Source organism: Vulpes vulpes, chromosome 6, assembly GCF_048418805.1.
Source record: "Vulpes vulpes isolate BD-2025 chromosome 6, VulVul3, whole genome shotgun sequence".
NCBI classification, from domain to species: Eukaryota; Metazoa; Chordata; class Mammalia; order Carnivora; family Canidae; genus Vulpes; species Vulpes vulpes.
This window is the reverse complement of record NC_132785.1, coordinates 57,239,136-57,256,710: the sequence shown is the minus strand read 5'-3', so window position 1 is coordinate 57,256,710 and position 17,575 is coordinate 57,239,136. Positions and strand designations below refer to the sequence as shown.

Sequence of the window (17,575 nt, the reverse complement as noted above, 5' to 3'; positions counted from 1 at the left end):
GCTACAGTTTTCAGAGCATCCACGTACCATTTTCGTCGAGATAGGTCAACAGGATAGAGCTGGATTCTGTCCCTTCTAAGGCATAATCCAATGGGATATTTCCATTAACATCCTGCAGGAGGACGTTGGCTCCAGCCTGTAAGAAAAAAAGAGCAGTTATAACATAGATACTGTTAACAAAGAAAGCAGATCAAAACTCTCCATTCTATGTTGGTCAGAAAACAGGTCTGGAAAAGTCTGTATTAGATACAACCCTGTAGAATCATGTAGGAAACTAATTACTTTTTTTTTTTTAAGACAAATACAATGCAGTCAATACTTTCTGAGAAACTCCAATGGGTTATTTAAAGAATTTTATTTATTCATCTATTTATGAGAGACACAGAGACAGAGGCAGAGACACAGGCAGAGGGAGAAGCAGGTTCCCTACGGGGAGCCCGATGTGGGACTCGATCCCAGGGTCCCAGGATCACGCCCTGAGCCAAAGGCAGACGCTCAACCACTGAGCTACTCAGGGGTCCCAGAAATTCCAATGGTTAAAAACGTTCAACTGACCTTTGCTAGGCCTCATCCCCAAATCTTTCTCCCCATCCCTCTTGCTAAACCCCAAACATCCAAACCATGGCTGCAGAGCCAACTACATCTCTGTGTTGGCTGCTTTGTTTCCAATGCAGCAGAAGTTCTCCACATCTTCGGAGAGTCTCTGTGGAGAACTTTTCTATGAACTTTGACCAATCTTCCCCAAACTACCTTATAAGCTCTTCAAGCATCCTGCTCTCTTCAGAAGGTCATCTGAAAGTTATTTTCACACTACCATGTTCTAATAAAGGCTTGGGCTAACGGCTTCCAGTTGTGTGTGTGTGTGTGTGTGTGTGTGTGTGTGTTTTCCTCTTTCCAGTAACGATTTTCTGAAAAAAGCACAATCTGTAGATATTAGTAGATGAAGTATATTAAGTATGGCCATTACACATCTTTTAGCTTCAGAGCACCCTTAATCAAGCACCTTTGATGATGCATGTCCCCCCACCCGCCACCGCTCATCCCAGCTGAAATACAATGACAGATATCCTTTCCTTTTGAGAAAAATTTGATCACATAAATCTTCAATGAGCTCCATATTTATCCATAAAATTTATCAGGCATGGTTTGCATCTTTTCTCCAAGGACATGGTGTGAACATCTCCCCACTGACTGATATTCTTCAAGGTTCACCTCCCAATGACAAGTCACTGATCTCAGGCCAGAGAAATGCAAGTCTTACACCATTCCTTTTACTGAATACAATTCTGGGCTGCAACGTTACTGAAGTTCATATCCTTGCTGAATTCCTATCGTTACATAAAACAGTGTGTAACATTCATAATCTGACATACTAATATATGGGGTTTTGCTTCTGTTATTCTATATCTGTATTAAGCAGCTTTCCTATACCTTACCGATTCCACACAGGGTTTCCAAAGGACTGCTCTGGGTATTCTGTGAAGACAGAACTAAAAGTACATCAAGGTGGCAAACTAGTCCATATCTTACTCTGTGCCCTGCAGAGAACTATATTGCTCACCTCACCACTCAGAGTGCACCACATTTTTATTTTCTATAATCATATCGAGATACTCCTGTATTTGAACAAATTAGGTTCTTATATTTCAGATTTTCACTTAGCTATGGAAGCACATAAATTTAAGGTCCTTAAGACTTTAAACTGTCTTCTTAGTACATTTAATTTTTTTTTTTACTTATTCCAAGTTTGAAAAGAAAGCACTCCAGGCAATATTGTTAAGTAGACTTGACTAAGGAGTCCTATCCTTTGGGGTCCAACCACGAAGGTAAGATTTTGCATACCTATTTATGTATCAATTGTTAAAGGACCAATTAAGAGAGAGAACCACAGGGTGTCATTACTGATTTCAATACCAATAAGTAGAAGTAAATCAAGGTGTTCTCCTTCTCCCCAGTGCATAAATGCTTCAGCTGGAATCTCATCTATGCCAAACATCTGGAGATAAGGCAACAGTGAAAATCACCGAGAAACATGTTTTGTCAATAACAACAAAAATAAACAGGAGAACAACTTGGTGCTGATGGAGATGGGATACTTGGAGAGAACACTTTCTATTGTAGAAGAAGCAATGAGGCTCTTTCAAAGTAAGTCTGAAGCTGATACTTGATGCTCAGTATTTTAGCTGGGCTCGTTCATTGTAATTCCAACGCATACATCACTCACCAGTCTGTGCTACTCAATTACCAGGCATTCTCCCCTGTACAGAAGCCAGTCTTCCCTGGGGGTTGAAACTTCCCTCATCAAAGACACAGCTTATTCCTACTCCCTGTGACACTCTCCCCCACCCCCACCTGTTACAGTGCCTGGCACATGTTAGGCACTAAAAAAGATTTACCGAAAAAAAAAAAAATAGGAGCCAAAAACTAAACTTAGGCTAATTATTAAAAATTAAGGCAGAGAACTATAAGTTTCATAACTTTTAACTAAATTGCCTGACCTTTATTTTCAAAGGTGCATGAATAAAATTACAAAATCACTATATGCATACTTATGTTTCCTGCCTTTGTTTTTTCAAGTAGACATCTGTGACTCACCTTTCCTTCCTTCCATTTTCCTTCCTTCCTTCTTTCCTTCCTGCCTTCCTTCCCCTCTCTCTCCTTTCTCCTCTCACCCTCTCCTCCCTCTCCATCTCTTCTTTCTTCCACCACTGGACAGGGTAGGAGTACCCCACCTACAGCGGTTCCGGTGCCTGACCATCTGGTCTTGGGAAAGGTCCCTAGACAGATGGAGCCACGTGCAATAAGAACATTCGTCTTCAAAGATCCCCTGAGAAGCTGTATACACTTCTGAAATTGTACATCTATTAAGAATACAAAAATGGGAAAAATCACCATTGATAAGAATCATGACTGATTACCATTCTCCACGTGACTAGCTCAAGTATTAATGTGCAATTTTGGTTGTTAATGGATCCCACTGGAACTGAGGGCTGAGGATGTGCAAAGTAAGATTTCTCTTCAAAATGTCAGAGACCTGCCTTAATATCATCAGGAGAGTCTAATTTCTAGCATAGGGAAAGGAAATGGCCCGTGGGGTTGGGAATTAGTAACATTTATAATGCATTGTGCTGGTACTTACTTTTTTTTAATACTTTGAGCTACTCAGTAGTACAAAATGATTTTCTAAATTTTGCAAAGTGAGAGCCAATAAATCATTCAATAAAAATCTCACCTTGACATTTTCCATTTTTAATATGGAAATTTGAAAAAGAATATGTATTCAAAAATATTGTTTCTCTTCCAAACATGATATTCTTAAATACTTAAAAAAAAAAAAAAAACAACATTCTTTTTACATTTCAAATTTCATTCCACTAATGCTGAATCAACTAAATGGTTTTCTAAAGCACGGAGTATAAAAGCTGGCAAAAAGTGCTCCTGAGCTGGTACACATATTAATTACAGTGTTTTCGTGGATACAGGACTCCCTATTTTCAGTGCAGAATGTGGGTGCCAATAGTAACCATAAACTTTCATTTCCCCCATGTGCTGGTGGGTACATTTCACTGTGCCTGGCCAGCTCGGGTGTCTACTCCCCTTTGCTGTTTCAGAGTATGAGAAGGTGGATGAGGTGAGGGCTTTAGATGAGATTTTCAAACACAGGACAAAGCATGTCCAAGGTTGCACTTACTCTATGGTACAAGGAAAACTGTCTAAGCAATCACTATACATTTTCTAAAGCTCAAATATTATTTTAAAATAGCTGAACACTATACTTTAGAAAAACAGATGGCTTAGGAACTGGCTGTGTGAAAAGGATAGCAAGAGTGAAAATAGAGTGTGGACACACATACTTTTTCATTTATATTTGGTGCCTGTGAGTACTCTAGCCCTGGGAGGTGTGTGTGCACGTGCACACATGCATGTGTTTGTGCAAAACGTCTTCCTACATCTATATCCCACACATAATCACCAGATGTCAAATTTCTTACACTGACAATACTCATTATCCTTTGTCTTATTGAAAGAAGAAATTTCTTTTTTTTTATTTTTTATTTATTTATGATAGTCACACAGAGAGAGAGAGAGAGAGAGGCAGAGACACAGGCAGAGGGAGAAGCAGGCTCCATGCACCGGGAGCCCGACGTGGGATTCGATCCCGGGTTTCCAGGATCGCGCCCTGGGCCAAAGGCAGGCGCCAAACCGCTGCGCCACCCAGGGATCCCGAAAGAAGAAATTTCTAATTAGGACAAACTTGCATTAGTGAGAAGAGCTCAACCAAAATGTTATCTTTGTACCATATAGCCTGTGAGGCAAGTTCTTCAGTTTGGCTTCAAGTCAATCAATCACATTGTGACTGGTTTTCATCAGGGAAATGAAAATAATCATTGTTATCTATGCAAAATCCCACTCCTCAAATATTTTCTTCAGCTGAGGGTTGGATGGTTCCTATGGGGAACCCTGCACACATTTTCCCTAAGGCACACCACCCAAACACCAGCTTGTCCTAACTTATGTCCCTTGGTGTTGGAAATGGAACTCAAATATATCACCTCCCAGCCCCCAGATGGGATTCGTATCTACTGCCTATCAGATGACATATGAACTCACAATCTTATAAATAAACATTTTACTGGCTGCTTTTTTTTTTTCTGGCTGCTTTATGTAACAATTTAATGTCAGTGAATATCCTTGCCAATCTTGTCATTTAGTAATAATTCTCTTAACACATTAATACTGGAATTTTACCACTTTCCACATGCTAACATTTACTGGTAACTCTATTTTGATATAAGTGCAAGTTCAGTTAATGTCGTAAGGGTAGCCCAAAGAGCTCCTGTGTACCTGTTATGACTTGAATTGCATCTCCTCTCTCAAAAGGAAACAATGAAGTCCTAATCCCTAGTAGCTGTGAATATGGACATCTTGGGAAACAGGGTGGGTGCAGATGCAATTAGGTGGGTCCAGATGAGGGGCCCCAGGGACACGCGCAAACACACACACACACACACACACACACACACGGTGAAGGCGGCCACATGAACAAAGAGGCAGAGCTGGGGGCCTTGCCACCACCAGCCAGGAACACCGGGTCCCGCTAGGAGCTGGATGAGACAAAGAAAGAGCCTCTCCCAGAGGTCGCAGTAGGGTGCAGTACTGCTGACTTCTTGTTCAGACTCCTGGCTGCCAGAACTATGAGACAATAAATTTCTGTTGCCTTAAGCCACTTAGCTTGTGGTACTTTATTATAGCTACTCTAAGAAACTTATACTCTGCCCTTTATCCAAATTTGCCAATTTATACTTGCCCTCTATTTTTGCACTCTCTCTTTATTTCTCCTGAATCTCTCTTTTTTAAAAAAGATTTATTTATTTGAGAGAGAGAGAGAAAGCATGCACATGCACATGCAAGAGCAGGGGGAGGGGCAGAGAGAGAGGGAGAGAGAGAACCCCAAGTAGACTCGGTGCTGAGCATAGAGCCCAACGTGGGGCTCGATCCCACCACCCTGAGATCATAACCTGAACTGAAATCAAGAGTTAGATGTTTAACTGACTGAGCCACCCAGGTACTGGTACCATGTCCCTTTATCTCTAATATTTTAGTATGTATTTCACAAGAATAAGGGTAATTCTCACACAGAAAATTCAGCATTATTAAATACTATTAGCCACCATGCATACTCAAATTTCATTAATTTTTCCATTTGTGTTGTTGATAGCTATTTCTCTTGACTCAGGGAGTAATCCACCACCCCAATGTGTGTAGTCGTGCTTTCTCTTTAATTCCCTCCAATGTGGAACCATCCCTCTGTCTTTTCAAGATCTTCTTTCATTTGTCCTTACAGGAATGTTTTCAGCAGACAAATCACAGAGGGGATGGCACGTGCGTCACATCGTACCCTATCAGATGGCACACGATGTCTCTTGGTCCCAACCACTGATGAAGTTAACCTTGATCACTGGCAGAGGTGAGGTTTGCCAGGTTTTTGCAGGATAGAACTATAGCTAGGAAGCCAGCAGTCCACGGTGATACTAAGCAACACAGAACTACCTGAATACAGGGGAGAAGAAAAAGCTCTTCCTTACAACAGAATACTGACAAATGCATGCAGGAGGCATGGCAAGGTTAGAACCTGGCATTCGCTCTCATAATAATTGATTCAGAGGACAGTCATGGGATGCTAATGCTCTGTTTCCTGAGTGCTGCTGGAAAGGCGGAAGTTTGAGCGAAACTTTGATGAGGAATAGAATATTTACACAGTCCTCAAATATCCTGCCACAAAATATTCTACTTAAATATAAAAATGTTGGCATCCAACATGATAGGAAAAATAGAAAATTCTGGAAGCGGATGTTTTGTGCTTTTGAATTGCAGATGGTTTCACTTCTTTCTGTAGAAAATTTTGCATTATGTGCTAGCAGGAAAAAAATGAAGGTTGTCCCAAACGAATGTATAATGCACGAGCAATTATTTTAGATCAGAGCCCATTCTAATAGCATTCTGCAAGCTTTTTGTTTTAAGATATCAGGAATTGTACCATGAGATTAGAGGGATCACCTGACAAGTGCCTGTGTCATCCAGATTCCCATCAGTTAAAGATTGTCTCCAATTTTTTTTTAATTCATTTGACCAAAAATACTGTTTTGGGAAGTGCAACAACATTCACTATTCATGGAGTCTCGTATTAAATAAACAATAAAATTTGCGATCCTACAAGAAATGCATATTCAAAAGAAAGAAACACGTATTGAGATAAGAACAAGAAGTCTAAATGGAGTTTCTGAAGTCCATAAAAATTTAAGGGTGTATTTCCAGTATCTTGCATTCACTGAGGTGGTAAGTTTGGTGACACTATTCAGAAATGGAAGACGGAACATAAAAACTTAAAGAGCAGGGCGCCTGGGTGGCTCAGTCAGTTAAGCATCTGCCTTTGGCTCAGGTCATGATTCCAGGGTCCTGGGATCAAGCCCCACATCAGGCTCCTTGCTCAGTGGGAAGCCTGCTTCTCTCTCCCTCTGCCTACCCCCTGCCTATGTGCTCTCTCTCTTTGTCAAAGAAATTTTAAAAGTCTTTAAAAAAAAAAAAAAGAACTCAAGGAGCTGAAAAACAGGCACATGATAGTTAAGGAGTGTTTGAAAAGAGGAGAGGAGAGAATTTTTCTTGGTACAACAAAATGAGGCTTGGCATCAGAGCATGCTCTGAGTGTTGGGGTGTTCATGACCAAGGGCAACACACCCAATTCTGCCCCTCAGTTTGCAAAGTGGAGCCAATTATTACCAGTTGATGAAGATGCCAATTCACCTCAGTGTAAGCCTACACTGCACAGTGTTGACATGCAGTAGGCCATTCAAGAAATTATAGCTCTACTAATAAAATTAATTGGAAAAAGAAAGAGTAGCTTGTTAAATATGTTATTTGTAAAGATAACCATAAGCTATACTCTATTAAATCAACCATCCTTCTCTGCACACAGTTTTTGGCTGGGTCCTGAATTCAAGTTCCAAATAGCATGGGCAGAATGAAACAGCTGGGAAGAGAGAGGGAGGGAAGTTCAGCCCCAGCTCCTCAAAACGCTGAGGATGGTAGATTTGGTTTGATTACCTCTCTTCATCCCCTCACTCTTACTATACCATATATTTAACAAAACCAGCAATGAGGAAGTAAAAATAATTTCAGTCAATGGCAAGGAATACTTATAAAATGTCATGCCCAGAATATGCAGGTCCAACAAGGTTAAAAGCTCCAAGGGCAGCATCTAATGCAAACCAGAAAAAATACCAGAATGTCTTCTATTATCACTGTTATTAAAAAAAGTGCAATGTGCTCTGAGATGTATAAGGGAACTCTTTGTAAATCTGTTCCTTAAAAAGAATCCAAGTGTAATAAAATACTTTATTTTTTTAAGATTTTATTTATTCATGAGAGATACAGACAGATGCAGAGACATAGGCAGAGGGAGAAGCAGGCTCCCTGCGGGGAACCTGATGCGGGATTTGATCCCAAGACCCTGAGATCATGACCTGAGCCAAAGGCAGATGCTCAACCACTGAGCCACCCAGGTGTCCCTAACAAAACACTTTAATGAAAGATGAAGTAGAAATTTACAAGTCTTTCTGAAAGAGATCTCAAAAAAATTGTCCAATTCATTTATTTGTAGGTAACTTACTACTTAGTTTTTTGAAAGTCTGTCTTCCAGCCATTGACCAAAGAAAACACTACAGACCCTTCACTTTATTTGAGAATGAAAAGAAAACTTTCTCACAATTCTGCTCATCTTCAAGAACAAACTCCAAAGAACTGCCAAAGCTTCAAACAAATCAGAACAAAGACAGCAAATTGTTTTTATAAAAAGACAAGCAAAACCATAAGACTCTCCCAAAAATGAAACCTAAAATCACTGAACAAAAGACCCAAAGGGCCACCAAATGCAATCAGGAAAAACAGGGGCTCGTGTTCTTAGAAAGTACGTACTCTCTGTTCCCTGCATCATTTTACACTTGTTATGACTGTTGAATTAGGCAATTGGCAGAAATGCTACTTTATAAGGTACATTCAGAAAGCAAGCCCTCTCATTCTGAAGTATCATGCCACCCAAAAGAACAGGTGAAGAAACAAACTGTTAGACCTCAAAACCCAAGACACTGAATCGCCACCTCTTTCCCCAAGGCTCAGCTGAACATCTCAGTTGAAAGTCCTGCAGCAGTTAGGGAGAAAGGGGGTCAGGTAGGGTGTGCGCCCGCAGAAACAGAGTGAACTACCCCTGATGACCACCAGTGAATGGGGCTAAGAAGGAAGAACCCATTTTCTCAGCAGGCTGTCTCTCACGGACTCGAGTCAGACCAACCAGAAGACCAATGGCCTTCTACCTGTCCACTATCACGAAAACTTAAGAAACTGAGGCAGAGTGTTCATTCATCTCTGGTCTCAGGCAGAGACTTCCCCATGGGTTTCCATTGTTTAAGCACAGAAAACTAAAAGCACACAACTTTCCTCCTGATTCTATAATGTTGGCAGATAATGTAGTAGGCGATACTATTGGGGAATCTGTTCATTCATTAAGAACTATGTATTAAGCCATTATAATTAAAATGTACTTTGAGATTTTAATGATTGTAAATTCTGATGGTAATAAAAATGTTTAAATCTGTATTACAACCATTTAAAATTTTATGAGTCGAAATTATATTGGAAAACATTTTTATAGCTCCCTCTATAAACATCCTGATGTCAATAATTATTACTTTGGGAGCATGTAAATATTTATGGGTAGCACTGCTGCAGTTCTTTGGGAAAGTGGGAAGTGGCTAACTTCTGTCTGCATGAAAAGAAGATCCACTGGGATTTCCTGATGGCCATGTGGTAGGAGAGAAAGGACGACTGCAGAATGATTCCACGTGTGTTTACAAAATATGTAAGAAAGAAAGGGTAATTAATGAATTCCAGGTGAATTGCTGTGGATAGCATTTACAGCCCTACTGACAAAGCTGGTACATATTTCTTCATATAACAGAAGTTTGTTGGGACACAAGGAGAAGATGGGCACATAGCAGTAGATGGACCTGATGGGGCCTGGGATTGGGGGACCTAAGAGTTTAATCCTCATCTCCCAGACTAAAGATGAAAGTCAAAGTGCAGCGAGAAACATAGTTATTTAATATGAAATAGATATAAAAACCAAAGGAACCATCTAAAGGAGTTCAAAGTGATTGTATCTGGAACGGAAAATGTGAAGGGAAGAGCTGATGGGAAAGACCTGGCTAATCTGACAAGTTTCCTGTAGAACTCTCTGGCTTTCTAAATATCAGTTTATATAACAAATACAAACCTAAAGTGAAAGCAATGGCGCACATAAAATTATTTATGTCATGAAACATTTATTGCCATAATCATGAAATTATGTAATAACAGTGTCGTAAAAATTAAAAAAAAAGTAATGACAATTTGTATAAGATGCCTAAAATAACAGACTATTTAACTAAGGACATTTGTATGATCCAATGGCATATCACTAAACCACGTTGTAGAAGAAAACTCTAAGACCTGGAGATGTCCAGAAAGTGTGTATAATAAGAAGACAGGCTACCAATATGTACACACAATATCAGATAAATGTATAAATTCTAATTATGTGGGGAAGAGGAAAGACGGGTTACAGAACACATCAAAACATGTTTGGCGACTATCTTTATGTGATAGAATTATCGGTGACTTAATTTTTTTCTTTACATTTATGGATTTCTTTTTTCTACAATAAATGTGATATTTATATTGAGAATAATATTCTTCAGAATAAGCAATGAACAAAACTATGAAAGGAGATGAAAACATATGACCATTCCCTTGGGTCCATGGCAAGTTTCAAATCTACTAAAGTCAAAGTGAGGAGTAAAACTTTTAGACAAGTCGAAGATTATCTGGTGAGGGAGCCTGAGTAACATTTGAATCAATGAATGGCCATGATATAATTAAAGGCCAACCATCCAATTAAAAGATACAATTTTGTAAGCAAGTATATTGAGTAAGTGATTCTGAGAAAAAGCTAAGAAAGAAATCATGGGTTCCACGTTAGTAGAGTCCTCTATGGTTAGGGTAAATTGAACATAATTTTAAGGTTTTGTGCAAGTCGCTTACATTACGTGACCTACTAAGCCTCTCATTTCCCTTCATATCATGGTTTTGTGTGAACCACACAATATTTATTTACTAAGACCTTGCATGAAATGAGCCAGTGTCTTCCCACTTCATTGATTATTCATGTAATTATTCTCCAATACCAGCCAGTGTACTCTACTTTCTCAAAAGCATATTTTGAGGGCGCCTGAGTGGCTCACCCTGTTAAGTGTCGAGCTCTTGGTTTCAGGTCAGGTCACAATCTCAGGGTCTTGGGACCCAGCCCTGAGCTGAGGTGGGCTCCAAGGTCAACAGGGCATGGGCTTGAAAATTTTTTCCTTCCATCTCTTCCCCCACTTGTGCACAGGCTCTCGCTTGCTCTCAAATAAATAAATACATCTTCAACAAAATCATATTTTGGTAATCTGAAAACTCCGTTCTTTACTCTGAGAAAATATGGCCTTTTTCAATCTGTTTACCAGCAAATTGTGAATATGGGCAGTTAACAGTTCCATCCCTAAATATCTCTCTCTCTCTCTCTCTCTCTCTCTTTCTCTTTTTTCCTTTAGTCTAGCATATTCTATTACAGTTTTAATGCTCCACACTGCAATATCCATATACATAAGGGGAAACCATGCAGAGTTTATATGTCCTTACATTTCAGCTGTGGATGCAGTTTGCAACTTCCTTAGCGTTTGCTTTACTATGTTCGAATGGCTATATTCTCCTGTTAATTCTAGCTCCCCCATCCACAAAGAAATTCTCGAGGCATGCTTTCCCTGGATTTGACAACAGTCCCTGCTTCTGGCTGGCCTTCCAAATCCGGCTTCTCATTTCCAGTCTTCTCTGCAATTTGTGTTTCTCTAACAGTCCTTTAACTGGTTTGCTTCAGACCCTCTTTTAATTAAATGCTTATTTTTATGGACTTGATATTTGACAGGTTGACCTGACTTACTCCAGGGTCTCTGTTTTGATGTGTGTGCAAAGATTTCCAATCTCTCTCAATCTCTCTCTTCTCCCAGATCACCTGCCTCCTGGACTTCTCTAGGTGCATTTTTCATGGATCCTGAACTTGACACATTCAACAAGGCCACATGGCCCTCCCACTGAAGAGCATTCCTCCACTGGTGTTTGCACCATCCCTTAAAATTTCCAAAACATGGAAGGCTTGGAGTCATTTTTAAATTCCCTCACTTTAACATTAAAAGAAAAGAAAAACCTGCATTACTATTAACTTCACTTTCATAATATATCAACAATATTTCCTTCACTCTTATCACTACACCCTAAATCCACAGTGACTTATGAGTATTTCAGGTGATATTCTTCAAAGGCACTGCCTCTTATGAGAAGCCCCTTCTATCTTAGTTCATGTGTGCCCAGGACTCAAGGACCTGGTCCACATACTTACCCCATCACAGCCCTACCCAAAGCTGAGATTTGATACACAGCATACATAAAATCATTGATATAAATATATTAGTGATCATATACTGATAAACAAATTAGTGTTTATATTCACTTTTTACTTTCTGTACTACACAAGAGTATCACTGTTTAAGGCCAAAGACCCTGTTTTTCTTGTTACTCATACATTCTTGGGAACAAGTATAGCACCAGGCACACAGCAGATTCTCAATAAAAAATGGACTTGATGAATGAATGAATTAATTAATTAATTCACATTATAAGTTAACCAGAGATACTTTTGAAAATAGTGTTTCTATTTTTATTCTGAGTTTGAGAGGAAGATTGACAGCTTATAGCTTACTGAAGATGGCTTTCTTATTCTAAAATAGTCATTAGAATTTATACTAACTCAGGGAATAGTACTTGTGAGAAGCAGATAAATCTGACTTCAACAGGAAAAGGTTACATCCATCAGGATTCAAGGACTGCTAAGCAGATCTATCAATGATGTTCTGCAGGGTGGAGAGGTGGTTTCCTCTCTAAACCCAGCCCCGGACCATCCTTACACCTGGGACCATTCAAGTACCTCTTTCAATAAGGTGATGGGACATGGTCCCTGCCAAACTCTGAAATCCCATAATTCTATTCCAGGTTTTGAGGTCTCCTTTTGCATTTTAGTATCTGCAGTTCTCAGATGAGGATACAGAAGTGGTATAAAAACCATGAGACAAATAAGCTACCTTCAAGATGTTTACAGTTTACTTAAAGAGTCCAATTAAATTTACAAAATAATCCCCATTGGCATTAAAGCACAAGAAAGACAGTAGGTACAGAAGGGTGGCAGAGATGGGGATGGACGTGAACTCTAGAAACAAACCAACCCCAGGTGAATCCCCACCTGGCTATGTCACTGACTGTATAAACCTGGGCAACATCATCATTAAGATCAGGTGTCATCTCATCTGGAGATGAAACAGAAGTGAGTTCTCTTAAATATTCCATTGTTGAGATTTTCTCATTATCAGTGACCTTCCAATGAACTCTCCCCGAGCTCAAACATTCTGCCCTCAAGGATTTACACTGCCAACTAACCTCTACACAGAGGAGTAACAGAGATGGGGACACTGGATTGTGGTAGAGCCAAATGCCCATGCAGCAGGGTGTCCTTTCTTCTCTCCGACTCCACTGAAAAGTTTCCTCAACTTTTACCTGCATTTCAAGGCAAGCATGGTTGTAAGACCGTTTTTCTAAGGTGTTTGGGGTCCCTGTAGACTATCCCTCTTAGAATCCCACCCTGTCTCATGGCACTGTAAAGCCTCCATATGCTGGATTGGCCAAAGTGGGCTGGGGCCTCCTGGTCCAAGGGCTCTGGGCAATGCTGAGCTAGACACCTGCATTCCAGGCATGGTCTGTAAAGACCTCATCAGGATGTGCCTGGATGGGGGATGCACAGACCCTTTTCTATGGTCCTTCTTTTATTTATCACTTTCATTTATTTGAGAATGGAGGCAGGTGGTAACTGTGTCCCCATGGCTGAGGGCAGCGGGACAAGCAAGAGTTAGATCCAATAATGTGATTCTAGAATCGATACTTGCTGAATATGAAAATCAGTTGGTGTGATAAGCAGCATTTTAAGCTGGACCTCTTCTCACAGCCCCTAAGAGGAGGCTCGGCTGCACAACCTCCCAGCTGTCACAGCTGTGCAGTCTTGTGCTTCCTGGCAGAGTTATCGTTCTATCCCCAGCCTTACAGTCATGCAGATGCCACCATCAAATGACTCTCTTGCTTCTATTAATATAGAAATTAACTTTCAGATTTATCCTACTTTTACTTCCAGGCCAACAGAAAATACTGAATGGTAACTAGGTTTCCTATGGCATCACTTTGGTGGGGCCTTTTTTTTTTTTTAATTTACTTTTTCAAGCCAAAAATGTTATGTCATCTTTTACTAGATATATTCTTGACTCCTATGTAACTCCTACCCGATTTCTAGTTTTCAAACTTTTAACCCAATGATTTTACTAAAAGTCTTCAATTACTACAGAAAAGAGTAAAACCACTTTTGTCTGCCACCTGGTTCCCATGCTGTTTTCCTGCATATGCTACATGCGCTGGGGCGGGGGGGGGGGGGGGGGGACGGTCAGATGGAGCTAAATTCACATGCATCTTAGTTTGACTGCACTTTTCCTACATCACATCTACTGTATGACACTCCCTCATCTTCTCTCCTCAGTTTCTCTAGTAGTATAAGTCGCTGAAATTCTGAGTCTCAACAGGCCAGTGACTTAATAAACAGCAGAACAGAACATGTGCCCACCAGACAAAATGTCAAAAATATATGAATGATTGTAGATACAGGGGAATAATGTGTGCGTTTTATGAAACAGTCCTTCCTGCCCCATCTGCACAAAAACAACTGATGGCTATTCACACTTCAACAGAGAAGCTTTAAATGCTGTTATATTATCTGTAAGTTATACAGTTCTTAAAGTAAAAATCTTCAGAAAGTTTAGATATTTTTTTTAATGGACTCATCCTGAAGAGAACATAGCCTACAAAATCTGTCAGAGTGATTTTCATTTGGCATGTCCTCGCTCATGCTTTCTGAATTAAATTACATATATACATAAAAGTGTAGATCTCATAATATCTTCATTGAATATGAAAAAATCCAAAGTATAAATTACCTGACATCATATATTTAGTAATATTAAAATACCCAGATCTGGTTGCTGTAAAAGAGATAACATTTAAAGAAATAGGGGTGTCAAGAATCATGAATGACAGCAAAGATATTACATTAAAGCATTGGTCAGAAATATTCACTGTTCAGGGTCTGATGTTTATGAACCTCCTCAAAATAAATGAGTAGTTTGCACCATCCTGGTATGATAACGTGCTTTTCAAACATGGTTTAAAGATTGAATATTTCTTTATATTTGACTGTGAAGGAATTTCTGACTTTGTGGAGCTTGATTTATTAATAAACACTGCACCCAAGTCCCTGGGATGAGTTCTGAATTAAGTAAAAAAAAAAAATACTCTATCACCCACATCTAGCAGCTAGTGTGACAGCCAGGTCTGTTCTTCCAGGGAGCCCTAATGACTAGATTCAAAAGACCACATTTCTCCATCCGCTCATGCTCATGGAAATGACTTCAACATTTTCTCTTCTCTTTAGCTGAAAAGACTGTAGGGAAATCTAAGCGCCTCAGAACTAAGAGGTCGTCATAACAGTGATCTTTTACAGAAGGAGTTCAATGCAAGTCATCACTAGTAAAATATAAACTCCTAAGCAAGCTCTACCTAGAGGACACATAGATGGGACAAATCTGCATCGGGCACCAGTCATCAATCTACAGGGAATAAAAACTGAGAAAAATACAATTTGAACCAAAAATCAAGGTATCTCCCTTCCAGTAAGTGGCTGTATGTGGTCTGATGGGGCAGTGCCTAGATGTAGCAGCACTAAGTTACTATTGAAATAATCATACTCTAACACCAACGTTATCATGAAATCGTCTCTAAGTGTGACTGTAGGAACTTGGATGACAGATATTTCTTATCTATCCATATCTTCCAATCATAAAAGATGTGTTGGAAAAAAATAATAAATAAATAAATAAATAAATAAATAAATAAATAAATAAATAGTTGGAAACTTCTATTATAAACTATTTTCCAGCATTAGAAATGGAATATTCTAAAGACAAAGATAAAAATTTCAAAACACTGCTCTCATACTAAATTTATCACAGATGTAATGTGCTTAAAAGTGGGTAAATACTTAATTGATATTGTTTTAATGCACTATATTTCCTCCAGAATTTTCTTGTAGTGTAATAAATAGCCCATTAAAATGCTTTTATATTATGGGCCATACTAAAATGTGCTATTTTTTCCAATAGGTAGAATTTCCATTTTAAATTACAAGTTTCTAAAAGCATTTGAAGTTACTTTTAAAGGTTAAATTTATTATATTCATGGGAACCAATATTTTAGAGATTTTACAAAAATCTCTAAGGCAATTGTTATGGCACTGTATTCAATTTTCTCATTGTAATATAAAGGATAAATTAGCAACCATCTAGTAGATAAATTTTAATATACCCTTGTAAGTTGTCATGTTAATACATAAATATTATGGGTTGTACAGTGGAATGGATATTATGAGATCAGTTTTTTTTTAAGATTTTATTTATTTATTCATGAGACAAACACACAGAGAGGCAGAGACATAGGCAGAAGAAGTAGGTTCCCTGTGGGGAGCCCAACATGGGATTAGATCCCAGGACCCCGGGATCATAATATGAGCCAAAGGCAGACGCTCAACTACTGAGCCATCCAGGTGTCCCATGAGATCAGTTTTACAAAAATATCTACATTGTACTTATATACAACTATATATATCTATATATATATATATATATAACTATATATATATGATCATATGAATATATTGTTATGTCTTATAAAACAGAACTATATTATCTATACTGTTCTATAACCATCTGCCATACTTGCTCATGCCCTTTACCACCCTGGTCCAAACTTTCATCTCCCCTCACTGAAGCTGCAATGCTAACATCACTATGCTAAGGGAGATAATTTCCACATGACAATCTGATCACATACCTACCCATCCTCATGTATAGCTCATCGCTGGTTCCAGTCCAGGTTCCCCTTGTGTCTGACTGGGTCCCAACCACCTCTTCCTCCTTGTCATGCTCCTTCTACTCTCTCCAGTTGAGCCCTTGCCTCCTCTAGACCTGCCCTTTCTCATCTCATCAAGGAGTCTGTACACAGGCTGTTCAACAGTCTGGGATGTTCTGTCTTCCCCTTGCATCTGATTAACACACCTGGCTCCTCCTTCAGATCTCACCTTGGTGATCAGCTCCTGGGGGAAGTCGTTTTAACCCTCCTGTTTAACACATGCCCTTGTTTCTCCACACCAAGGGCTGGCTAATGCTTGTAACTCTTCTTCCACTTTAGCGTATATTCGAAAGAGACAATTTCACAGATAGCAATTTCATGGTATTTCCCGCCACTCAAGATACTACTGATTTAGAGACTGATAGCTCTTTTGCTGGGACTCCATGTATCACAGTCATTTAGCCAAGAAAAACCCAAAACTGTCAACAACTCACCTTCCTGAACTCTGAGCCTTATTCATGTTGTCACCAAATAAAGAATATATGGGTCCCCTCATCAATATCATGAAGTTGACTTTCTACCTGCCCCCTTGTCCAAAATGGACTGTGCCAGGTTCCAATCAGAATCCTTTCCTCTGAATTCCACAACATTTGATAGACTGACTTATTTTTTGCATTAAAATTGTTAACTCTACCTACCTGAAAATGAGACTCAGTCCATCTTTTACTATTTTATCATTACATCTTTTTCATCCAGCCCCATGTATCTCTCTTACATGTCCTTCACCTCCATCTGCACCCACTAACACAGAGGCCCTGCTTCTGGTTTTTCCTTTCTTTTCCTTTTCCATCTACATGGCAGGTGCATTTCAAATTGAAAGTCAATCATGTTGTATAATGAC

General features: G+C 39.3%; 1 protein-coding gene across 17 annotated transcripts in view; it reads right to left on the bottom strand.

Moving 5' to 3' along the window:
- The window catches only part of MYO16 (myosin XVI), a 591,124-nt gene that overhangs the window by 361,755 nt on the left and 211,794 nt on the right, over positions 1-17,575 (bottom strand). For all 17 annotated transcript variants that reach the window (XR_012002051.1, XM_072761001.1, XM_072761005.1 and 14 more), the window contains one exon: positions 28-136. Coding sequence is in view for 16 of the 17 variants with exons in the window: in XM_072761001.1 (XP_072617102.1) it covers positions 28-136 (109 nt within the window). In the remaining variant the exon portion in view is untranslated. The remainder of the gene's footprint in view (positions 1-27; positions 137-17,575) is intronic.